The sequence below is a fragment of the Paramormyrops kingsleyae genome, chromosome 12, assembly GCF_048594095.1.
Source record: "Paramormyrops kingsleyae isolate MSU_618 chromosome 12, PKINGS_0.4, whole genome shotgun sequence".
In the NCBI taxonomy this organism is placed as follows: Eukaryota; Metazoa; Chordata; class Actinopteri; order Osteoglossiformes; family Mormyridae; genus Paramormyrops; species Paramormyrops kingsleyae.
Window position 1 is genome coordinate 8,275,568 of NC_132808.1, and position 26,842 is coordinate 8,302,409.

The window sequence follows — 26,842 nt, forward strand, 5'->3', positions numbered from 1 at the left end:
GATGCGGAAATGTGTGCCGGGACGCGGAAATGTGTGCCGGGACGCGGAAATGTGTGCCGGGACGCGGAAATGTGTGCCGGGACGCGGAAATGTTTCCAGCGCAACAGCAAGGCTGGTGTCATGACAGCCTTGTGCCAAAGTACAGAGAGAGCTGCTGGGGGCAGGTCCAAGCAGTCTGTGCCAAGCACGTAGGCACACCAGCTGGCACAGGTTTACAGGACTACATGGCAACAAACACGCGTTGCTCACAAGCATGGTGTAAATGCACAAACACACAGGGCATGACATCACAGTACACATGATGAGAGCCCCAGCGAATAATTGACTGTGCTCTACTCTTCACTCTGCCTGGCTCTGATTTGAGTCGCCCCCTCCGGGATGATTTGTCTGCTGTGTGTCACTGAACAACCTGTGGGGGGAGGGATGAAAAGAAAGAATATAAAGGAAGATGAAAACCCACTCTTTCCTGCTGAAAACACAGGCTATGAGTGGTCTACAGCAGCATGCAGGGACGCATGAAGTGCGGATAAAACGACCCCCTTTGATGTCTCCCTCTGCCTCTCCGCGCATCTTTCATATGCGCACATCCAGCTGTGACCCAGACACTGTTCAAACATCAAGACTCCCTGCTCCCATCTTCCATTGCTGCTTCTGTAAGGCCAGGTGTCCCAGCCATGGGATGCTCAGCACGTCTGCAGAGCGGTACTCACTCCCCCATGCTGCAGCCACATATTTCTGTGCTGACGTGAATCTGTCCTCCCATGTCAGGAGGCTAAATGACAGCATTCCCCAATGAGGGAGGGAGGTCTGTCCCACTGGTGACCTGCGGAGGCACAGCCAAAGCTGCTGAACCTGGAATAAATTTGCAAGATCGCTCGAAGACGCCTCCAGGAGAATTCCGCTGAAAACATCCACACTGCAGTTTCGGGCCGGCGACAAAGGCACATATTATCATGGGCAAAGGTTAATCAGAAAGCAAGGAAACAACTAGCCAGCAGTCTCCCGGGGGCCGGAGTCAGCCCAAGGGGGGCAGGCGTCATTAAATCAATCCATAAAACTGACCACAAGATGTACAATAGGAATGCTTCAGGCCTGCGTGTATAAACACCTTACTGACTACAGCCTCTGCCCAGGTTATGATGGGGTTACGTTCCAATAAACCTATCATATGGCGAAAAAGCATCTTAATTCAGTACACCTAACAAAACATCATAGCCTAGCCTACCTTAAACATGCTTAAAAGTTGCATTAGCCTCCAGCTAGGCAAAATCATTCATGCAAAGCTAATTTTATAATGAAGTGTTGAATATCATGGAATTTATCGAATCACATACTGAAAGTGAAAAACATTTGCCCATCGTAAAGTCGAAATATCGGAAGGTGGGCCATCGTAACGCAGGCAGCGCCAGTATTTTGCCTGCGATCCAAGCTTCGACTGTACTCTGAAAAACACCCAGATCCTCAAGTGTGTCATGTTTTGCAGTAGGTAGGGTGCAGATGAAGATAAAGCCTGCTACTGGCAAGGGTATATCGCCAAGCTCTTCCTATTGCCAATGTAAACATCTATTTAAAGTACGTTGTAAGAATGCATCTGTGTACTAGTTACCATGCTAAGAGAAAATCACTTAAAAATTCTAACCATCTATCTCCCAACCGCTGATCTTAATGAGGGTCACGAGGGGGCTTGGAGCCCATCCCAGACAGCATAGGGCACAAAGCTGGAATATACCCTGGATGGGATGCCAGTCACGTCCATTTTCCCAAAAAAACTACCAGAGTAGTATGTGTCAGAAAACTTGATTTAATGGATGGTGTTTCCTGCATTTATCCTATCTAAATCACTCAATCACCGGTGTCACTTGGACCATTTATTAAAAGCAGTTAAGCTAGTCTGTCCAGTTTCCCCGAAATGGTGCAAGCATGGTGCATTATGGGAAAACAGCATCATCTTTATCAAGATAGAAACAGGCTGACTTAATGCCTCTCTGCAGGTCTGGCCACAAGCCTGGTGATGTCCTCTGCTCTGAGTCACAAGCCAGACACCCCACCCACTCCCCCCCCCATCACTGGACAGCACGTGACAGAGGGGCCGTGCACAACCCCAACAGCCAAATAATGGTAAGCTTGGCTGAAGACCCCAGACTGGAACTCCAGCTAGCTGACCCAGAAACAAGAAACACAACCCAAAGCCTCACACGCAGCAACACAGACAGCACGGCAGCCTTCATTTACATCGCGAGAACAAGGAAAAGGCATACCCCCGTCTCCCAGACGTCCTGCAACATGGAAATCTCATCCGCCGTCTACGTCTGTAGAGACCCAAAGCGAGGCAGGAATCATCCGAGCAGCCAGGGTTCAAAACTGAGGTCACGGACCACACAGCGTTCACGCTGGCAGCAGAACCCAAACGCCGATTTGTGCTGGCACCGCAAAGTTTTCTACCACTTGACCTGAATCTAAAATTCAATAACATTACTTCCACTTGAAAAAGAAGGGCACTGACTATTACACAAAGATAAAACTAAAGCGGACTTAATTCAATTAATTCACGCCAGATCACAACTCCCCCATACTCGCTACAACTCACACTGTTACGCTCTGCTGTCTCACGCTGCTAATCCCCCCCCCCCCACCTATTTCGAGGCAACACACCTGGCAAGCTGCACAGAGGTAAAAATGACTCCTGTCTGTCAGATCCCAGCTGATGTGAGGTACCAGGATGCAGGGAGAGGAGATGCAAAGCACCAACCGTCACCACAGACACAAAGCAGCCATGGTCAGCCTTTCTAAATGGCTTTACATTATGTCTGGTGATGTATAGAATAGGCTGAACTCAAAAAGTACCAAGTAATCAAAATGAATTACTTCAGTCCATTTCAAGCTGCAATTAAAGTTAATCACTGGTGAGGTAGCAATGCAACAATTATACAGGCCCTTTTAATATACAATTTTTTATACATTTTTTAGTACTTACTACTTTTATAATAAATCATAGTTATTGTAACTTGTTTATAATTGTCTATTAATGATTTACAAAGTGTTGCAAGCTAATTAATTATTGATTATAAACCATTCATAAACCCTTTATAAGGGTCAGCTTACTGTGAAGTGGTACCCTTTGTTATACATTAAACTTTCATGTCAATTAACCAGACCTCTGAAAAACAACAGAAATTGCGCATTTGGTAAAAAACAGGATCAAATCCCAGATCTTTTGTCTCGGCTCGGCAAACAGCATGCTCACAGTAATAAAGCACTGAAAACGACATGCTGTGTTTGAATCGCCTGACGTGAGATTTGTTCGAAACAGGATGAAGAGCTTGCTGGCAGAGAGGGCCGCCCCTCCAAGACAGGGGTGCAGACCGACATGGACCTACACCCCCCAGGGTCCCAATCCACAAACCCTACTGTCTCTCTGCCAAATCCATTTCTATACAGTGATATGACTGGCCTCTTTCACTGTATATCTGATTATTTTTTTACCCCAAGAAAGCTTTTTGTTAACCGGCTCAACATAAGATGCAGAGGCTGAGATCAAAGCAAGCCAGCTGCCTCTCGAGGCCAGACGTGTCGTGGGCCCATCGCTAAGGCAAGCTGTGCCCCCATTGCTGAGCTCAACACTCCAATTATGATAATGTGCTCCGACGATAATGAATTTACAAGGCCCCGCTATCGAAAAAGAGGGTGAATCATAATCATTTCCACTTTTAAAGGAGACATCACCAGAAAACCACTGGTCGACATTCCGAAGTGTAACTAACCATTTTCATTATACTTATGCTGACATTGATATTTCAGAATTCGCCACATAAAATTTTCCTGTGTTGATAATCAGCATGTAGCTTTTCAGTTGCTAGAAAGATAATCATTCCTGGAAACCAAAACATCCAAAAAAAAATGTTTTTCCAGTTACCGAATTAAATAATTTGTGGACTGTTTTCAGTCTCATGTTCACTTGACCCCATGATGCCACCTAACTCCTGAGCCTATTCATCTGTAACATTTTGAATATATTTAACTTTCCTCTCACAAACAAAAAGCCACAATATTAAAGGGCTGTTATCCCCAGAAAATAATGTAGTTCCACAGAGAAATTAACAAAATCGGGTGTAATTTATTCATGCTCCTTTTCATTGGAAGACTATTACAGGTACGTACAGGTTAACAAAAATTGAAGGGTAACCGTTTCTCGGTTTATTTTCAATGCGTCATAGGTTAATATTTAAAAGTCTGTTTGCTTTTTCGCAGGTTTCAGTCAAGCAGAGGATAAAACCTGGGAAACAATGACAAAATTCACCACAGCTGCTCACTCATTCTTCAAATAATTTCAGAGAGGCTGGGTAGTGGCTGTTTATGACATCAAGGCTAAGTTGAACTTATTTTAAAAATTGCTAATTATTTATTTTCTCCCTCACCCTTTGTCTAGCTGTTGCAGTTCACCCATGGGTTGGTAAAATCCTATGCTATAAACACCAACCCCGGGATAATCTGTTTCACAGGGATATTCATTTAATTACCACCTTCAGTCTCCAATTAGACCACCCCAATAAAAGCAGGATGAAAAGCCGCGCAGAGACCCAACAAGCATTTTATCATCTCCATACGAATTTGGTTATGAAACATTTTTTCTATCACTGGCATGTTTCTGCAGCTTAATGGGGGAGGCTGTGGGATGGAGTCGCACTGCGAGGGGGTACAGTTAGGCCTTTGTTCTCCCCGGGCCGCTTCCGGAAAGTGCTTTACAGCACCATTACGCTTCCTCGTCGCCAGTGCATACACACAAACACACCAGAAGCCAAAGAAACCAACAGACAGACGCGCAGACAGACAGATGGACTAGGTAGGCCAAACCAGAGAAATCAATAAAAAGTGGGGGGGAAAAAATAGCGAGGAATATGGCTGGGAAGGTTTTCTCCACTTTTTGCATCCATATTGTCGAAGCTTGTTAGCAAAGACAGCTGACTTGGGGCCGCCATTTGGCTGCCATATCATACCAAGGCACACAGCTTCTCTGTGGGCCCTTACAGGCCACATACAAGGTCTTTAAAGACAACCGTCCCAACTACTGCACCCTTTTTGACTGTGGAGGCAATAAATCCACTGTTAATATCTAAGCCAAGCTGTGTAAAAACTCCCCAGTCTCACAGTAACACCCAAGTCAGGTCAGCCTCCATAAGCTTAATGAGTACATCATGTATACTCAGCCCGTGCTTAGGCAAGCCTAGCGATCCCAAAGACGCCAAAGCATTTCCCAACCATGGTAAACCAATTACCTATTTTCCAGGAGACGATGTATGCTCCGTTTTCACGGAAACGGCTCGAAAACCTGGTTATAGGCACAAAGACAACGGGTCCATGGCCCCAGAGCGAAAATCCCAGGACCCCAAACAGTGGCTCCATTGAGGCCAGATAAGACCGATAATCTGGGAGGACCGTGTCCACAACCTTGGTGACAGCCCATTGTTTTGTTTTAGTCAACAGCAGTTCCAGGCCAAGAAGGGGAGAGATATCCACTCGGTTGCCATTCTTAGTCTGTCACTGCAGCAAGTGTAATAAAGTAATGTTTCTCTGCTCCGGGCTTGGGGACCTCCAGACGGTCCAGCTCCATGCCAGGTAGTCCACATTTTTGCTCCCTCCCAGGAAGCAAAAACTTGGACTGTCTGGGGGTCTCCAAGGACTGTTATGAGAAGCACCGCAACAAGGTATGCCTGTGAGCTGGACGAATCTTGGTGCCATTTGTATTTTCTCAGATTTCAGCTGTTTAATCTATAAACCCACCTGGCCACCGCTGCACGGCCCAGCAAAGTTCAATTTCTGTTCTTTGCACAAATGTCTTCTACTGTACAGGAAACGATAAGGTCTTCAAAAAGCGAAGATACAGTGACCATACAGGCACACAGCTGGACGGCAAATGGAAAGCGCCAGCCTGATCGTGCATAGGAAGTGCGTGACATGTCACTATGTTGCACCCTGTGTGTGTGTGTGTGTGTGTGCACAGACACAGAATAATACAACCAACTAAAGAGTTACTGCCTACTAACCCAGTAAGCTTGGTATCGGTGCACTGCAGCTAATATCATCCTTATCACGAACACCAGCAGACGGCAGCTCCTCAGCACACCTGTATGGCACTCTGCTGCAGAGCTGCAGATCCAGGTCGTGTTACGTAACCGAAGCCCGGCTGCCAGTGTCAGACTCACACCTTTAATGCCAATTGCTCCTGTTCTGACCACAGCGGTAATTTGATTACCCTCAACTGCCTTTAGGTCAACAAGATCTGCCAGCAATACAATTTGCCTATAAATGTTTAATGCAATTGAAGGAAAAAAAAAAAAAAAAAAAAGGTGAAATAAGCACCAAAGCAAAACCAAAATCGAGCTGCTTTCTGCAGGCTGTGTTCCATTATATAAACGTTAAGGCGTAGCAAAGTCCAAATGGCAATTTTCAACATACCATATACCATATCTCCACTCAAACACAGGTTCCAAAACAGGACATTATTCATTAATCCCATACTAAACAGCAGCAAGTGAAAACTGATTGTGTCTGAAGTTTAACCCAACAGGCATGAAACATCATTTTTTTATTATTATTTTTTTAAATAGACACTTTGTACCACATTAACTACAGATTCCCATTATAAGCTTTCCACTAGTGGTGGAGATACGCCTGCGAGTCTCTCTAGGTTACTATAGACAAATCAGTGATTTAAGTTCTGAAGATTTCAGACATGTGTGGTTTAGCAGAAATTCTTCAGGGGGTGTGGACTTAAGTGCTTGGTTCAGATTACAAAGCCTGAATTGGGCCCCCTCCACCCCAATTTATTTACTGGATCGGTCACTGTTCTGCATGGTTTCTCGAGGAGGGCTACGGAAGCTCCATCTAAGTCATCGCTTTTCAGAGACCGGCCACCCCCAAGCCAGCCAAAACCCTACATGGGCAATCATTCTTCCAGGATTGAGCTGGAGCCATAACCCATGCAAAGTCAAAGAGAAGGGTGTCTCCCCCTTATGAGCCGTGCTACTTCATGCCCAAGAATTTAATTACGGTGACATTCTTAAATTATACAAGACACGAAAGGAACACAGCTGTAACAAATGCCAAATCTCGGGGCCCTACTGACTCACTCATACTGTATGTCATTGCCACTACCTTGGTCCGAAGCCTGGACAGTCTCAAATGTGCAGAGTGATAACAGCTTCCTGATTCAGCCACCGTGTATCGGTACAGAACACCTTACATTACATTAGAATGCTTCCATTCCAGTGTTGAAGACCCATAGGAACACAGAGCCAGGAAATGGATGCCGACTTTCAATTTCAGAACGCTTTATGAGCATTTTGGCTTACATTTGAATGAAAGCATAGATTACTGCAGGTCATTTGTGAAGCAAATTGTTGAGCACTGGTTCTCAATGTCTTTGAAGTCACAAATGTACACTCCACAAAGGTCTGGAAATGTTTGACAAACCCAGCCACTGAGCTTCTGCCTTTAATCAAGTTTCTTAGAAGATAGATCAGCCAGAGAAAAACCAGAGGGAATGAAGTGGAGAGTCGACTTGGCGTTAGTCCCACATACAGCCTGGAGATAGAAGTTCAACAAGGAGAATTTCTAAACCAAATCTGCAGCATGTGGTGAGATGAGGCACAGGAAACCAGGTCCAGCACCGCCCTAAGCCAATTTTCTCATCTTTTTCCACAGAGAGGTTTATACTATAACAACTGCCAAAGAAAAACGGTTTCAGGAATAGTAATGATGATTAAGAGACCGAGATTGTAGAAGCATATGCGGTAAGCATAATATCACTGGAGTTAAAGCATCTCCGATGCCTCTATATTTGGTATAGTATTCTGAAGCGCCTGCTCCGAGATGAATGTTTCATGACCACGGATGCTGACATGTAAACATATCACGCAGTGACCCCAACAAAACACATCTAACAATGTGATTGCTGGAGTTGCTCAAGATGCACAATGAAATAAACACAGACGCAGCGGCTTTACTATAGTAAAAGTAGCGCGCGTGTTTTCTCATTTAAATTCATATTCATTCATACGAGTAGCCTTATTTTATTCAGTCGCTGAGACGAGGGACCGGCGAAATCCAAGCATCATGGAGTTTCGAGACCGAGAAAAATTATAATTCTTTCAATATCTGAATATAAAGATATGTGGTTACTTAAGCATAATTAACTCTAAACGTCTATCTGCAGAGTGCCAAATACACAAAGAACTTATCGAGGAACGGTCACGTTTAATCCGTTTAACAAATGATTGTTTGTTCACATACAACATGCAATATGCAAGGTCTGACAGAGATGTAAGAAGCGAGAGACAATGCCGACAAAACTAAATGTCAATACCCATTGAAATCAACTTAATGCCTCTCTGCGTTCTTGACAGCTGTCCGACGTCTATAGAACAGGGCTGTCAAACTCAAATTTAAAATGTCTTTGCATGAATAATGTCTCTCCAAACTAATTTCGAACCTATCATTAGCTATATTTAACATTTTAGATCTAAATTATAATATTTAATCACGGTGCGTGCATTTAGCCTGAAATTCAGTACAGTTCCAAAAAGAGCATTACAATAACTGTACAAACGGCTTGGAGGGAAGTCGAGTCCAGATAGATTTGTTCGAGGAAATTCTGACAGTTGAGGTTTTAGTTTTGTTAGGTTTGTTTTTTCCACAGGTTCGTGCTGGCGATCAGTCCGGTACTTCAAAAGCGCCAAGATATCAGCCGTTGCCCCAAAATGAGCAAAATGTATTTAACAATACAGCATGCTCAAACAAATAAGAGGCATGATATTAAATTTAAATCTCCGCCAGATTTCTAATTATATTCACAATGAACGTGATTATAGCTCTTACCTCCTATAGATGCAGTCCAGTAGCAGGGTATAAAGCAAAACAAATAAACTTCAGCGACCCAGTCCACCGCTGTCTTCATGTTCCGATTGCAAAAGCCACACAATTAGAGAAAAGCACCAAACCTCCAATTTTAGCTGATGGTCACGCTGCTTCTCCAAGGAGAGTGCCGTGCATGTTATCGATGTGGACTCAGGAACAGTCCGCAAGCTCAAAGTAATCTTAAAGCGCTGTAAAATAATATAGAATATATTTGTTTGCCTATTTATTTCAAAATGTTGCCCTGACTTACAAATAGGAAAGAACGCACCGCAATTTGCTGTAAATAAATACAAGAACGCCGGGTAAAATGCATCGAGGTTTCTGTTTAAACCTTCACTTCGAAACATTCACGTTTTAGTACCGACTGATTAAAGAATAAAAGAAAACGAATACGGAAAATCCACCAAGACACGTTCAAAGAAGCTGTGAAAGAACGACTTTGCGTGGAGGAGCGCAGACAACCTGCGGACTGCCGACTGGCATCGGTAACTCTGAAGCGCAATCCGCCGCGAGACGGTGTGGCTAGAGCCGGGAGGCGTCGCCTTAACAGGTACGGCGTTTGGAGATCACGTGACCACCTACTATCTGGCGATGCCTTAATTATAATAACATCAGTTACCTTATAGTTTATATTACTTCACTTTTTGCTAATAGTCAACGTGTGTCTTGTTTTTATAAATGTATAGTTAAATGACGTTTTTTTTACAATTAAATTCACATTGCTATTATATACTGTAATTTGACTAAGGGACCTTGTATAATTAATTGGTTAAAAGATAATTAATTACACAAGTCTGACCCGTTTTAACTAGCCTTCCTATAAGCACGGCAGGGTATGTGTCGTAATGGATGAAAGGAATAAAAAAACAAAGGAGGGATAAATCCCGAGTACGCGTCGGTCAGCGGGCGTCTTTTAATAAATGTAGGAAAGGGCGGATTTACATTGGGATCGACTCGCCTCCCATCTGTTCGCTTAATCTGCGCCATGAATCGGTGACTACCAAATTGCACGGGGAAAATGCACAGGGTGATGTTGAAAACAGATTAAGCTTGTGGGGTTAATTAGCACCAAAACATATCTATCAATTCGATTGAGTTACACAATTCCAAGACGGCCAAAATAAGTAACCCAACAAAAGAAATTGACTATATGCTTTCTCATACCCTCCATATGTTCAGTACAGCGTCTGGTTAACTGCACAGTCGCAACATTAATAAGACACGTCTGATTGTCCCAATACTCATTTATAATTATTCATGATCAATTTATTCATATATTCATACTTAACGAATATGTTAAAACTCTTCTCTAATTATAATATATTCTCTTATAGCTGTCTTTAACAGTATAATACTTTTATTGGTATTTACCGAACGAAAGTTAAAGGACAAAATTGCATTAGGAGAAGCACAAAAATAGTTCAGTTTTCTAGGAGTCAGAACAGTATAAAAATAACGTATGAATGTAATCCAAATTAGCATGACAAATTTCAAGTCCTATGTATATTGGGGCAAGACGCCCCCTGCAGGACAGGTACACACATTCCAGTCTGGATTTTATGTATCTATCTATCTATCTATCTATCTATCTATCTATCTATCTATCTATCTATCTATCTATCTATTCCGTAGATTTGTTTGTTTTACTACGATTTTGATATTAAGATGCTTGAAACTGTAGCTATTAACAAAATAGAAATTGTAAAAATAAATAAATGAGAATGACAAATTCCATTCCAAACTTTGAACATTAAAGACATCATCGTGCTAAAGATTTATCTTGCATAATCATGAAATGGCACGTCGATACTCACTGTGATTATAACAGTCTGGCGCATTCTGCATTATGGATATTTTCTGTGGACTGCTATCTCTATCTATTATCCTATAAAAGGTATCCCAAATTCCATGACAGGGAAGGTAAAGGTGTTCACAGTTTTACAATAATATAAAGCATTTAAGGTTCTCTGTGGCTTTTGGTCATCTGATAGTTTTTCTTTGCACGTAATTGAATTGGGATCCATTTTGGCAGCATGGCAAACTGGAAAAAATGAAAGAGCAAATAGCTTTGGATCTGAGGGTGGGATGTCACCCTGCCTGTGTTGCGCTGGACAGGAAGCTGGGAGCAATATGATTAGACTGAGTGATCTCAGCTGTCCAAGTCCATCAACAAAGGTCAGCACTCCATCCTAACCGAAGGCCTTTTCCCTCTGTGAAAAGCTCTCCCTTCCATGATCTGGAAATCAACCAAAGGGCCAGTCTCATAAGATTAAGAGCATTGCAATCATGAAAAAGCATTGTGGGAAAATTGAGGGTTACTGAGGGACCGTGTGCAGTCTGACAAAGTTATTTCATAATGAGGTTCAGAGAATATTGATTTGTACTACACCTAAAGCACAGATGCTAACCTGCGCTTATATGGTGGATCTGTGCTTGCAAACGCAAACATGGAGCTTGAGGTACAGTCTCCACCTGCACCATTCAGATGAGACAGCAGTTGGGGGTGCTGTCTGGAACTGAATGATGAGCATCTCTCTTTCAAGGAGAGTGGCTCTGTCCCTGGGGGGGAGTAGATGTGCATGAGCCCCCGTATGAGGGGGGTGGGTCAGATACTCTGGAGAGGTCTATTATGCCATAGTACAATGTAAACAGACACGTCTCAAAATGACACACACACTTTTATATTCCGATATTAGTGACTTCCCCCTGGCAGGCATTGTAATCCAATTAACAATCCCAGAAGCCCCCTGGAAAAAAACAGATGAAAACTGAAAGTCTAGGCAGACAAAAATGAAAAAAGGGGTTTGTTTTATGTCTCAAAATGCCCAGACTTTTAAGCACTGGGAAGCATAATTGCACAAACACAAACTCAAGCATGGTCCAGAGCCCTACACCTTCTGCTCGTTCTCCTCCTCGGGAAGCTGTAATGAACTCATCTGGGAGGTCACAAGGCTGATCACTCTGACATATGAGAAGCTTTTTCTCTGAAACACACAAAAAAGCCATTATGTTTACAGTAAATCGTCATGAGAAAACACTGTCACTTATTTGGTATTTCCGTATTTTAAAAACAAGATGGACGCAGGTCAACAGAACATTGATGTCATTAGTTTTGTATTTAATCCTAAATCACTATCCCCTCCTCCCACACACCCTCCCATATCTTTTACGCCTTCCTAACCTGCTGGGGTCCTCTCACAGCCTCATATATTCATCCCACCCCAAGATCATATAAATAGACCAATAGACTGCTTTGGAAGGGTCAGTGTAGGCGTGCTCTACATTGAAAAGTCTAAATGTTGCTTGAGTTAGATGCTCCTTGATAGCAAAGGAAAAGATTCCATGAAACAAAGGAGAAAAGCTCTCCTAACCAAGGCGCTCCTTAAGTTTATTATAATGACATATCTTAACTGGACTGTTGAAAACGTTTAACACTCTAGTTAGGACATGTCATTATAATAAAGACATTTTAACTTTAGCAGTTCCTTGGTTTGGAGAGTTTCTCTGTTTTGTTTCATAAACCAATAGACCCTGAAGCGCGTGTGTACGTGAGCCTGCTCGATTCTGCTGGATGGATGAATGGATGACTGCAGTTGGCAAAGTACTACAGTAAAAGGTTTTTGCTGAAATTTTGGAAATTCTCCCAAAAACTGACAACCTGGCACACAAGTGATCCAACCCCGATGCATAACATGTAATTTCTAGTCCGTTTACAAATGCATGCAATCTAAAATCTGACCCAAATACGTCTCCTCTTAGATCCTGCCTTCAGTCTATGCAAATTACTTACTAATCCAATTAACCACTTTAATTAAGGTGATAGAGAGGCATGCATAATTGCCACCATGTAATGCGCCAAGCCCACTTTTCCTCGTTGGTTCTGAGTTTTGCACTATACTTTAGCAGTGAGTGCTGCAATCGGCTTAATGACAGATGGTTTTAACGGGCTGGCTGAAGGTAGGGCTCAGCTATCGCTCTGCACAGTCAAGAGGATCCACCCGGATGAAGCCAGCCAATATCGAGCCATTCGGACGATTGTCTAAGAAGTTAGCTTATCCACCCACAGTCCTTCTCATGGCCGCACTCTCTCATGAGTTTTGTCCTATTTATTTAAAAAATGAGAGAATTCTGCAATAGTATGCCTTTCCTACTGTTTTCACATATTAATAGTTAATAACTAAATGGTTAATAGTTTTTCTTCCAGTTCCCTCACAAGCCATTTAAAAATAAATACTAGTGCATAAACACAGAAGTGACTTATGCAGACAATATATATTTTTATACATGTGATTTCTGCAAATACCAAAGTAGGGTCTGTTTTAGCTAAACAAATGTATCTGTTATATATATAGTGATCACTATATAGTGATGCCCATAGTCACAATTTCCAGTGGTATATACATTTCTTATAATTTTAACCAATGAATGTGAGCATTTTGACCTCCTATGACCCCTCCTATAGGCCTGCAGCCAATCAGAGCATGGCACAAGGACCGCAGCCAGCATTCCCTCTGAAAAGACCTAACGGCTATTTGCATATGCAGAGTGCGATGGATGAAAGGGAGCTCAGGGGGAGGAGGGGAACTCTGTCAGTTTTGGGACACGTTCTCTCCTGCCGCGACAGATGTTCATTGTCATTTTTTGAGGGAAGAGTTGGGATTCCGAGTTGGACTATCTCTCTGTTTGATGAGCACTCCTGAAGATTAAGTATCTGAAGAGATGGAGGCATGAGCCTATCTAGGGCTTAAGTGTATAATTATGTGACATTAAAAATATCATATTTTCAGTGCGCTTTTGCCCACAGGAGCAGATAAGAGCAGATGGCTTGAGTTCGAATTGTATTTCCCAAGATAACAGCCCTACACTAAATATATGGCCTCAGCTGTGTGGAGAACGTTCAACAAACTGAGAGATTCAGATACTTCTGCTGAAACCGTGAGACTTCACTCAGTGAGTCAAATGACAGCAGTCAACTTGCAGCCTATTCAGCGAGACACAAGCCAGCAGTCCCATGGGAATCTATCCGACCTCTTCAGATATCCATGAGAGTGTCAGCCCACGCATGTATGTCGAGGCGTGCATTTCGCCTCGCGGCCGTTCCCCTGGTCTAACGTGGAATGTGTGGGCAGGGCTGCCACAGGGGCTTTCTGGGTACGGAGGGCGACGCCCATGTCAATATGGAGTCTTCTCACATCATGACACAGCTTTGGGTTAATAAGGTCCATTCAAAGAAACTAAGCCAAGGGATCGTCTTGGAAAATCATGCTTTTCAAGTGCACGTCTCAGATGTCAAATCTAATTGTAAAAACCATCGTGACTGATGATGACCATAGGCAGGTGATTTAGTTATTGCAATAAAGGCCGGAGAAACAACAGTTACTGAATGTTACGCCTGCTGGCCAAAAACAGCATTAGCCCTACAGCGGCCAGGGCCCCTCCCAACCAGAATTTAATTGAACTAATTATATTTGTATTAGAGCAGCCAAGCCTGATCATGAATGGTTTATCCACAGTTCTAATCCGCTGCTAATTTGAATATTACCAGATGTCTCCCCTTCACCAGCTCGCCCCTCAAAGTCATCCAAAATAAAAAAAAAGGACAAAAATACTGACAGGGGATTGTCTGCAAGCTTTGGTGTTGGAAGCAAGGAAGCTAAATGTATTGATTTATGTTCATCCGAGCCATTGTTGACCTGTCATAAAACAGAGAGCCATTGTATGGTTTATGAGCAGCTGTACAGCTCAGCTCATTCCTCCAACGTCGGCACCATGGTAACAACACACACGGTCTACCTTTAGATATTCTACCAGGACTCGGCCATGTCTACGTTAATGGAGGTTTGGTATTAGACACACCATCTGCCATCTTGGCTCCAAGCCAGCAGGACACTGTTGAGCCAAGATGGCAAAAACTTTGAGTGGGGATCAGGTGTTTTGTGTACATGATGGGTAACTGCCAAGTTGAATTGAAAAATCATGTTGGTACGGACATGCTGAAAGGGGGAAATTGCCGGAAAGTCTGTGGGTGCAATCAACCATAAGGACTTATAGCACCAGGAAATGTGTGATATACACAGCTGATACTGGGAGGGGAGACACTGGTCGGACAGGTCAATGTAGATGTAGCCAAGGACACTGTTAGTTACACAATGCTGTGTATGTATCCGTGGAAGGGTATGGAGGCAGTCAGTAAGATCACTGAGAGAGCTATACTGCAGGAGTAGAATAGGATTTGCATTTCTGTAAATCTTGTATCCAAATCAGGCCAAGCTACAACTAGGGATGTGTATGAAAAGGATTTAGAACAATGATTCCCAAACCAGTCCTCGGGGACTCACAGACAGTCCATGTTTTTGCTCCCTCCCAGCTCCCCGCCAGACAGTCCATGTTTTTGCTCCCTCCCAGCTCCCCGCCAGACAGTCCATGTTTTTGCTCCCTCCCAGCTCCCTGCCAGACAGTCCATGTTTTTGCTCCCTCCCAGCTCCCCGCCAGACAGTCCATGTTTTTGCTCCCTCCCAGCTCCCAGCCAGACAGTCCATGTTTTTGCTCCCTCCCAGCTCCCAGCTAGACAGTCCACATTTTTGCTCCCTCCCTGCTCCCTGCCAGACAGTCCATGGTTTTACTCCCTCCTAGCTCCCAGCCAGACAGTCCTTGTTTTTGCTCCCTCCCAGCTCCCAGCCAGACAGTCCTTGTTTTTGCTCCCTCCCAGCTCCCAGCCAGACAGTCCATGTTTTTGCTCCCTCCCAGCTCCCTGCCAGACAGTCCATGTTTTTGCTCCCTCCCAGCTCCCTGCCAGACAGTCCATGTTTTTGCTCCCTCTCAGCTCTGGGGGGAGGGAGCAAAAAACGTGGATCTTGGCTAAAAAAAATAACTTATTTATCAGATTTTATGAAAGAAAATGCCAAAAAAGAGTATTTCAAGTATGTATTTCTCCATCTGTCTGTTTGACTAAGTCTTGGTTTGGGAACGTAGACTTGGAGTCTATGCAAATATCATTGGTCTGAACCTAGACTCTGATCTGCTTCCAAGCAAGAAAACTGAGAAGTTACAAAAGACTGGTGAAATCCAACAAGAAATGTGCATCAGTGAAAAATAAAAATAAGCTCTATATATGTGGGAGGTTGTTAGGTCAGAGCTGGGTAATCAGAGTCTTGCTGTGATGTAGGGAAGTGCCGTGTTCCTGCGTGAGATGGTAGTAATGAGCTACATCTGCTCAGCACACCAAGTGTCCAGATGCAAATATATCACTTGTTTTTGCGTTAAGTTTGTATGTTCTCCATGTGTTTGCATGCGTTTCTACTGGATTCTTCAGTTTCCTCCCATAATCCAAAAACAAGCATCTGGGAGCAAACCGCTCATTATGTGTGCGTGTGTGTGTTCTGCATAACCCATGCAGGGTGTTCCCTGTTCTGTGGCCTGTTTTTCCAGGGATAGGTTTGAGGCTTACCGCAACCCTGTTATGGAAGATGAATGATGGATGGAAAGGAGTGATTCCCAATTGGATCTGACCAGAGCTAAGGTTAGTGTTCTTTAATTTCTGAAAGCCTTCGTGTTACGCTGTTATGCTAAGCCTACTCACACACAAACAGGATGCACTGAATGTTTGTGTCCGAGAAAACAACCCAACGAGCTAGGCTAATTTGGGAGATGTGTCAATGGGCAGGGAAAAACACAGAGAGCAAGTTTTTTTTAGTTTTTATGAAAATTATCAGGAATGGGACAATATTAAAGCTTTTCGATTGTCATTAACATAGTTTTTTTTTGTATTTCAGGTAAGTTTCCTAAAAAAAAATCAGAGTAAAAATATATGTAATGCTGACAAAAAACAATGTGGAAAATAAAAAATGTAAGTAAGAAATGTGCAGTAAAAAGGTACGCAATTTCATAAAGCATTAATAAACATTCCATGTTTTTTCTTACTGTCAGTAGATGTAAAATATAAAAATAAAATTGACTATCTTAGTAGTACTTATTATACACACCTCCACAGGTGACACCTGATCTACAGCTGATATTGAAGCTAAGGGCTTCTGCCCAGTGAGCAGACTAGCTGAATGTTGCTTCTTCTGGTGCCTGAAAAAATATGCGGCCTTTAATCTCAGTTATTCAAAGCTGGAGCATAATGCTGCAGGCCATCCATGCTGAACGCCTTATGGCATTTACAATACACTTTGTAAGCAGGAAGCAACAAGGCGTCTTTTTATGGGGGGCTGGGACAAAAGGCATTGTTCTACAAAAACAACAGAATAAAGAAAGAAACTGTTCCAAAAGAATCAGCTGTCCGTCAATGCGAACCACCTCTAGCTAAAAATGCAGTGAAAGGCTGTGACACTGAAACTCAAAAAGCACAGGCAAGCAGTTGAAGGAGAGATGATATCTTCAGTGACTGGTATGACAAGATAAAGAGAAACAATGACATTCCGGAATGTTTGGGATGCCTGTAACTGGCGTGTGCTTTTGCCTGAAATGGCCACATAGACTGCAGAGTCTATGACTCATTGAGGGATCAAGCCAAGCTTCTATCACCACAGGGCGCTTATAGGCTATAAGGGACTGAATGAGTTATTAAGAATGCAGGGAGCGTGGGGAATAGGGAGATCAAGAGTGAGACTGTAATTTGCACAAAAAATGATGAAAGCTTTCTTTTAACTACCATCATCATTTTGAGAGAACGTATCTTCTAATTTTGCAAATCATTCACTCCGGGCAGTCTTGGCACTCCTGCATATCTGTCACACTTAAGTCTGTCACGTCTTCATGCGTGCATTAAGTGACAACGTTTAATTTCTTCCCAGATTAAAAAAAAGCCACAGCGACGTTTGGCCATGTGATGCGTCAACTGGCCGCTGGGACGTGCTACGGGAAACCATTACAAAACATCAGGTGTTCAGTCCTATTTTAGGTACCGTACCAGCAAAAAAATAAAAAATAACACACAGCACGTCCGTGACGAATCAGGTACGCAATCAACACCTCGCCCAGACTCCAAGAACATTTATCAATCTTAACGCTACATTATGCGAAAATAGAAAGGCAGAGAGATAAGGGACTGTCACATGTGCCTCTCTAATAGGTTTTTCTGGAGAATAAAGGCTGAACCAAAAAACCAAGATAGGCTAGGAGCTTCACGCATCAGTGCTGAACCATTAACTGAACTAATTCCAAGGGCCCAACAGCATGCTTCTGTCTGCCGTTCACTTCTAATTTATTTTCCAGATTTGTATGCTTATTAAAAGGTTATAGGGTGGACTAGCAAACATGGATAGTCTGCGGACATGACATTTTAAATTGTTTTCCCTGCACTTGAAGATATAAAAGTTTATGTGAAAGAAAACTGGCGTACAGCATTTTAATGACTAGATCCAAGTACTTCTTTTATTAATCATTATTGAATTTAGTGTATTTACGATTGTTTTCTTTCGGTACCAGGTTCTGACATCCCTACTGCCCCCAAACACACACACCAGGTTGAAAACACTAACATTTCTAACTGGAACCTTCGCCCCCCCCCCCCCCCCCCGGGCATCCAGCCAATACCTGTCATCCTACAAGCCTCAAACACACAGACAAATACAAACCTATGAGAGTCACCGTGACTCCTCGCTGTGGGCTCGTTTTTTCACGGGACTACAACTCCCAAGGAAAAAAATAACTCAGTTTACACGAGGAGACAGAATTGCTCAATCTCATTCATTGTGAAGATGTCAGCAGATGAATAACTTTTAAATAAAAGCTTCTTGGATTGTCAGAGAGGCCATAAGGATCTGCATATGCAATGCGCTGAAGGCTGCCCTTCTCTATGATGTCACTAAGGCACAAGGATGCTCTTTGTACTCAACAACATTTAATTTTTGCATAACGCGTCTCCAAGTCCCGTCTCTTGTTCTCACACAATGAGATTTATGACCTGGAGCTTTTTTTTTTTTCTTGTGCCAGGATGGCGACCAATCCAATTACTCCACCAAGGCAGTGGGGCTGCTAGCCTGCAGTTTCAGTTTCATATTTTAGAACAAACAAACGCTTAGGCTTATAAAAGTGATGGTCTGCTGTTTTTAAAATGTCCCTCCATGCACTGCCAAGGAGGACGGTCACTATTACATTCCCTCTGTCTGCAAATGTACCATCAAGGTATCTTATGGTGCTCTTGAAAAGATCTGAGCTGAATGTATATTCTTCCTGTTGGGAGAAAAATGAAATGCCAGAGGAACTCAATAATCAAGGAGTTTCAGCACAGATTGACTGTATTGTCTGTACCAATGCAGATATCAGAGAACCTTGTTGTGATTTTTAAACAGTGATGTCACACATTACATTACACACTTGACACTTGCCACATACTTATCTGGAAAACAAGGCTCAAGAATGTCCCTTTTTTAGACATGAATGCTCACAGACCCTCACTTCCAGCTCTGTACTCAGAGCTCTTCACATTGATGGCAAGCTGTTTATCTGGCCCAGGTTTGCACAGCAGGGCACTTCTCACTCAAGGAAGCCTTTACCAACCCGGTGCAGCACCCCCTACTGGATTGGAAGTTCATAGCACACATATGCAAGGCAGACATGCCATCAGAGATTGATTGCAACTTCTGTGATACATGACAGGCTACTACTGATCAGCAAAGGTAAAGTCAGGACATTGTGTAGAGCAGCGGACATAGGAAAGGGAGGCTGACAGCTCAAATCCCATGAAAGGATAAGCTTTTTAAGCTGTAAGATTTTTGTCTGTTCTGAACTGCTTTGTATTGTTGACATGCACAGATGAGCAAATTGGAAGCTATGTTGTGGATGAGAGCATTATCTAAATGACCTCATACTCCATTGATAAGCCCGTGAGTTAGAGGAGACAGTTGTAATTAAATTTGTTGCAGGAATTTCGGCGACCCCGATAACAGAGCCCTTGAGAAGCCAGCCGTGAAAACCCTTGGCACCATTTTACTGGGCGGCTGAGTGGAGATGGATTTGCAGTGAACTCCTGCTGTCCCACGTAAAGGGAATCACATGAGCAGCCTGCTGCCTCAAAAGCCAGGAAAAGGAATGCTGTTCTGCCCATAATCATATGTCAGCTGACTAAACAAATGATGTCATTTACAGAGCACTTACTTGACTATGGCTAATATGACAATAATGACCTCCAACGTTGTGTGCATTGTTCTATTTGGCACGGGCCAATAGGAAGTAGTAGGACTGCAGAAAATTCTGGGGAAACCGCACATTAACACACCATATCTGAGACATTAAAACATGCAAAAAAAATTCCAGCATCTAGCTCAATTAAACTCAGAAACCATGTAGCACTTAATGTGCATTAGTGATTTCATGTCTCTGAAACCCTACTAGAGCACCAGTGCCGGTCTTGTAGGTCTGGTACCGGTCCACGCCTAGGAGCCTCATCCCAGTCATTAAGGTCGCAGCAGGTTTGAAAGGGTGTTTTCTCGGCGCATGAATAATGCAACTGTTCTCCGGCCGAATGAGTGCGGTTTTCGGGGCCCGGCTGCCGAGACTGACGGGAAGAGCTGGTGCCATCCAGTGCCGTTCTTTCTGAGTGACCATAAGGCCTCGCAGCGTGAAGCAGAAGGGTGAGATCTCACAACGCATGAGAATGCGCAGCACTACTTGGAATCCATTCAGGATTCTGAGCACAGAGAAGAAAATGTATATTTTACTGCTCGTCCAAATACTGATTTCATTATTTACTTTTAGCCATCTGGTTTTGTGCTGGGTGACCTCCATAACGAAGGCAACCACGGAATTAAAATAGCAAACTTCTTTTATATAATTTGCTGCAGCATTTTTTATTGTGTGACTTTTCAATGCCTCACTCCCCAAGTGCAGTGCTGGTCTCTTTCTGCTATGTTGTTTTCCACAATATCAGACAGCTACACGTTTCCTTACTTCCTGTTCCTGTAGCAAAGGGGAAAGCTGTCAAAAAGGTCACCTGGAAAATGTTTAGCCTCGGGAAATGGAGGTGGAAAGGGGCGGCGCTTTCGTGCCGTGCGGACACAGCTGTTCACTCCGCAGGCATCTGGCTGAATGGATTTACAAGTGTTATTACAAAAGTAAAAGTGTACGAAGATGATTAATGCAGTGCAAGCAGAGAACTATGCCAAACAATGAATAAACACATTAAACAGCAAATATTTGTTTAATCTCAAATATTTGTTTAAGCTTGAGTTTTTAAATTTTTTGTCCACTAACTGCATCTTCAATTATCGTTGAAGATTCGCTGTCTGTGATATTAACCTTCCAGGGTGACTCCTTAACTACTGGGGTTTGGTAGTAAATAAGAATCGCTATGGAGAGTGACTGTGAGGTTTCACGTTATGGATGCATATTTGATGTCCATATTAAATATGTTTATTATATTAGTGAGAAGGAGAATGGATTGTTCTTCAGCTATGTAAAGCTAAGCAACAACAACAAAAAGGAAACACTATAGGGGCAGTAAATGCATAATTTAATTAAGTCCTTTCACGACAGTTTGATGACTTAACACCAAGCCGTGGATAAGTGTCACTTGTTGGCTGCCGTTTCTATCATGCAGGCAATAAGAATCCGCCATATGTGTGAAGTCCATGGCCATGGAAAGAGCCCATACCAGCTGCACGTTCCTGCTGGTGCCCATATGGGAACGCCTCTGTAAAATGTACAGTGGGATGCATTTTCATCATATGATGACACACTTTGGTGAAAGAAAAAACAATCCTCACTACAGGTGTCACATGATGCCCTGATGCCCAGAATAATGACAGCCACATTTAACATAATACGGGCAAAAATGCAATCGAATGTGTAGGGATTCCCAGCTGTCGGGGCAGCAGAAAAAGCAGGTGACCCAGAGCCTGATCGAACTAAACTTTATTCAAAATCAATGTGGAGGCGTCCTGGGCGGGGTGTCACCTATCATTGCTGTCCAGGAATTTCTATGGGCATCAGGGTGGTTCCCAAAAACTTGTAGCAGTTCATCAGGAGACAGAGAACACGCCTAATATCCCATAATATCCCATAATTCAGGTCTGTGCCTTCATGAACTGCTCCAGTTTCTCATTAGGTGGTTGCTACCGCCGTACAGTGTATCAGACACATTCAGCACCTCACACAGGGCTCTGAACTCACCTAGCGGTAACCCAATGCCTGTGTGGGACCTTCCTGGTGACTCACTTGTCCTGGAGCTGGGAATTAGGAAGCACACCCCCTAACTGCCTGCGAAGGTGTAGCAGCGTATACACCTGTGCCGTTGGTGGGACGTTGGCCCGGTTGGGCCTGCTGATAAACCGTGCGGCAATACATTGTTTGCTTAAGTGCTCAGTTGCTAAAACACATGCTGTACTGAAAAAAGGGAAATGCAGGATTGATAGCTTGTACGAAGTCTACGGTATGCATAAAAACATCTCTTTCAGCAGGGCCCAGTGAATATGCAGGCGGGGGTCTCTGTCTCCTTGAATGGTCTATGACCGCCATTGTGAACTTAGCGGATGTTTCCCTGACAAAGACGGTGTCTGTTCCTAATGAGTGATAAGGACGTGTATTGAATCTGCTTTCAGCCTGGAAAAAAGGAGGATGAGCAGCAGGCCTCCAAGACTGGACTGAAGTCCAAATCGGAACTGCGAGCCAAAAGGCAATTTGTTATGGAGAACTGCAGCCAAGTTCCTGCAAAGTGTATTTCAGATCCACTCGGAAGCCCAGAAGTATGAAGGCTGACATCTTGTTCTTTCGATTTCATATCTTGCCATTATTTTTTATCCACTATCTGCATCTAAAGTTATCGTTTAAGATTCACTGACTGTGATATGAACCTTCCAGGGTGGCTCCTTAGCTGTTAGGCTTTGTGCAGATAGTAAATAAGAATCGCTATGGAGATAAGCGTGAGGTTTCATGGTATGGATGCATACTTTGAGGGTCACTGCAGGCTTATGCCTGAACCGTGTTGCAGGTCCCAGGTGGTGAATGTGGGCCACACCTTGGCTGCCCTTTAACTGGCTACATGACCCACTATGAAAAACCAGTCTGTGTCTCGGACTCCACGCTCCACAGATCACCCTGCCCGCTTTGACAGCTCTCCCCTTCCCGATTCAGTGCCCATGTCACTTTGAGAACCTGCTGCCATGCTCCTGTTTTGACAGCAGGACAATCCTAGCTTCTCCCCAAAGCTCCGCCTTAAAGCCTCGGGCAGTTTCTGGATCTTTCAGTTTGGAAGCACACATCTAAGTCACGTTTTTGCTAAGCAGAGCCCTTGCTGCTTGTTTATCCAAAGGCACTTGAGTTATCTACCGTTTACATGAATGGAGATCTTAGTGAAGCAATTCAGACATATCTTGTTCAAGGGTACTTCTTCAAATACTGTATCGTTTCCTGTTTAACGTGAGGACACTTCCCTGTTTTACTACGTTTACCCCATTTGGGAATTACTTTTAAACTGAAACTGTAGGCCTCAATTTATATCAGAATATAAATATGAATATGTTGTTGAAAATTATTCCTAAATACAGCAGTTATAGTGCTTTATAGACATGGATTAAGACACTCCTCATAAATATGAGCCTGATTATCTAGCATCAACTTAACATCCAAATGAATACAAATGAATTTCCTGGTCTCATTTCCTCTCTGCAGCTTTCAAAGAGATGTTTTTTTTTACTTTCAATTCTTTCATGGCGCAATCATCTTCATATTTCAAACATTCATATACAAAAAAATGTGCCTGTTTTTGTCATTCTAGGTATTTCTAGTTTCAGAGATTCCCGCACCTCCATGCGCCTGAATCACTCTCATCTATCACTAAAGGTCCACCTACTGGGTATTGTCACAGATCTCCAGATTGTACCACAGTAAGGGCAAGCCTGCTGAGACTGCCCTCCTCTCACCGCTATCGCCAACACAAAGCACCTACGGAACCAGCCCTACCAAATCCGCCACGATCACCATACCTCACATGTTGTGAGTACTTGGCACCATGGCTCTTAAGGAGAGCACAACCAACCAATTCCTGAGCGAGGCCACTCCCTTCCTGACCACTCCCCACACGAAAACAGGAATACGAATGTGGTGCCACAAATATTTTAATGTCAAAGTGCCCAGGAAAACAACACGTGGATCTAGCCATGCGAGGTGAATATCCAGCAAAGGACGCATTGGCTAAAAATACTATTCACATCAGCCTGAAAGCTCAAATACTCAGAAAGCTACCCCCCAGCATGTTTTTCTAGGGAGATAAAAGCAAGTTTGTGTGTATTTGATAAAGGCAACCTCTGTACTTTCAGCTGCAGACACATTGGGGGGCTCAAGTTACAGAGAAGCACAGCCTTGTGGATTCAGGATGTTTAGATTTAGTGGGTGATGGCCCAGCCTTTAATGAAAGAAACTCCTCATTATCTGTTTTTGCTGCGTCAATAGCCTTCTGCATACTGAAACTGCATGGCCGTACTGTTGCATTACCCAAAAGTAACATGATCTAGATCGCTACATGTCGGAAGCCATACAAGCTGGTTGTGGGGGCTGTGGTGATTTTTCCTGTTTTCGAAGGCACTTACATGTAAGCGTTTGTTTGATCTATTTATTAAGTAATAAATCTTGCCGGTAATTCAGAAGACACACCTTGCTCTTTGACAGCAGTGCTTATTCTGGGGGTGAACCATACAACGACAGGCCTGTTTTTCAGATATCAGGCTTAAACCAGTTGTAATCAAAGCCCGCAGTTGTTTCCAAGGAAGACTGTGGCGACCTGAGAATCACTGCATGGTTTCTGCTCACGTGTAAAATGATCACATAATCCCTGTCAGTGGCATGGTGTCCATCTGTTGAGTGTTTCCTTAAAGGACAGGCAATGAAACATAACTGAAATATTTATCTCAGTGTGCCTCAAAGTTTTATAAGCACTTTCCAAAACAGGAAATGTGAGTACTTTAATGTAGGTCTGTCTGGTTCCACACGTCCAAAGTTAATTCAGTGATTCACAGCAATCATTGACATTACCAATTCTTTTTTTCTCCCTGACTTTTTTTGTGGGGGTAAATTATTTGTACAATACAGCCCCAGACCTTTTTACCAGGCCTATTCTGAAGGCAGATTACCATGGCAACAGGAGATTAGGTAAAAACATTCATTCTGCTGCACTTGTGAAGCCACTTAGTTTAGAACCACTCAAGATTACTTTTATTTTTCAGACAAGAGGCAAGTCAATACCCAGGAAAGAAAATGGTTTGGACTAAAGAGCTTGATAAGAAATGAATAAAAGTTATATTAAATTCCCACATTTTAATGACTTTCTGTTCATAATATAACTCCTATCAGATAACGACACTTGCTGAAAGGCTCAAACTCAAGACCATATTTTCCAGGTGGATATCTCACCTCTGACTCTCTGTCTTTCAGGGATTCATGTATTAAACCATTACATCGCCCAGTGAAGTTACAGGCTCGGACACCCATCTATATATCCTAGTGACCTTAAGACTTCTAATGTTTTATGTAGCTCTACAGCAGTGTAAGCGGGAGGACCCCAGCACAGTAACCGGGCTTGATGCCATGCCACACTACAATGCCCTTACACTGGCAGTAACCCTCTTTCTTCTCTGGTATAACAGCTACTTCTAGAATACAGCTCTGAATGGAAAAGGAAATGGCCCTGTGTCTTTAATTCATCGTTATTGTTTTTTATATTGGAATAGAATCAGCCATTTAGAGTGTTAGAACAACCTATGGTGGGGATGGGTTACTACATTGTAATAAATTAGCAGGGGTGGCTAAGTGTCGAGCAGAGGAGTAGGTCAGTAAATCACTTTTTAGTATTTAAGCAGAGCAGCTACATAGCTTGTTGGATGATTACCTCATCACCCGGGACTCTGCCGATGTCCTGCTGCAGTCATACTGGAGCCGGCTGTATATGAGGTCACTATCTTCCCAACATTTCTCTTCTGCCAAGGACCTTGGTGCTGGACGAGGTTTGGACAGATAATATTCCCTTGTATTGGTCTTGAACAAGTTTTGGCTTTCGGCTCAGATTACAATTGTGTAAGACATCATTGGGCTCTTGGACAGATTAAACTAGCTTTGCCTTTTAAGCACATGTTTAAACTTTGTTCATTACAAGGAATTACATGTAATTACTGTCGAAGCCTACAGATAGTGGCCAGAAGGGTTAAAGACCCTGAATAAATCTAATGCAAGCTTAGATTTTATTTATCTATTTAAGGAATCAAACAAGAATCAAACAAGCACAGCACATCAATACCAGGCGTCTGGGTTAACTAGTCCAAAGTTATCCTATGAATGCTCCATCTATGTGAATGATAAAAATAAAGTAGCTGGACAATCTACAAGCACATTTGCAGTAAAACTATAATTTAGATTTTTTTCTCTAAATAACTAAATAAACAATTAATTTATTCTGAAGTATACCTATACATAGCTTGCATTAATATTGCTACAGGAGAAAAATGTGGAAGATATATGTAACCTGATGAATAAATTGTGCTATGTATCCAAACCTACACCTAAAACCAAACTGAGAATAAGCCATTGGGTTCTTGTCAAGCTGACCCGTCCCAATAATCACATTGAAGAGATCAAATGCAGGGGGTGCTGACAGAGGCCTTCTGGGTAACGGCTGCTGGCATCACTGGGAACCACGGCAATTGGAGCACGCCCGCTCACTTATCTCCCAGGACCAGACCAGCACACCCCACATCAATCCCTGTGCTCCGGTAAAAGGATGTGTCAGTGTGTGCCACATCTAATTTCACGACACGGCAACCACCTAAGCTTCTTACAGGCTGGGACGCCAACGCACTGAAATATTCTATGATTTTCCTACCTCCTGGGAGGCCTGCGAATGAGACTTCCCTGGGTAATGAGTTCCTCTAGACCACCTGGGCACAAAAAAATTCACACAAGTTCCACATCAGTTCATTAACCCAGATGCTCAACTTTCATT

General features: G+C 43.1%; 1 protein-coding gene and 1 long non-coding RNA gene across 3 annotated transcripts in view; both read right to left on the bottom strand.

Moving 5' to 3' along the window:
• sema4f (sema domain, immunoglobulin domain (Ig), transmembrane domain (TM) and short cytoplasmic domain, (semaphorin) 4F) overlaps positions 1-10,891 on the bottom strand; it is a 47,093-nt gene extending 36,202 nt beyond the window's left edge. Inside the window, exon 1 of one of the 2 annotated variants that reach the window (XM_072718588.1) lies at positions 10,728-10,891. In XM_072718588.1, coding sequence (XP_072574689.1) covers positions 10,728-10,758 — 31 coding nt within the window. In that variant the 5' untranslated portion in view covers positions 10,759-10,891. Of the gene's footprint in view, positions 1-8,874; positions 9,022-10,727 lie in introns of those variants that run through there. The other variant, XM_023838147.2, reaches the window with a different exon arrangement.
• A 575-nt stretch (positions 10,892-11,466) lies between these two features.
• On the bottom strand, positions 11,467-26,747 carry LOC111857379 (uncharacterized). The gene is made up of 3 exons (XR_002841348.1): positions 26,723-26,747; positions 25,736-25,841; positions 11,467-11,897 (listed from the first exon to the last, which is right to left on the bottom strand). It is a non-coding gene; the product is annotated as an uncharacterized lncRNA (long non-coding RNA).
• Positions 26,748-26,842: the final 95 nt, after the last annotated feature.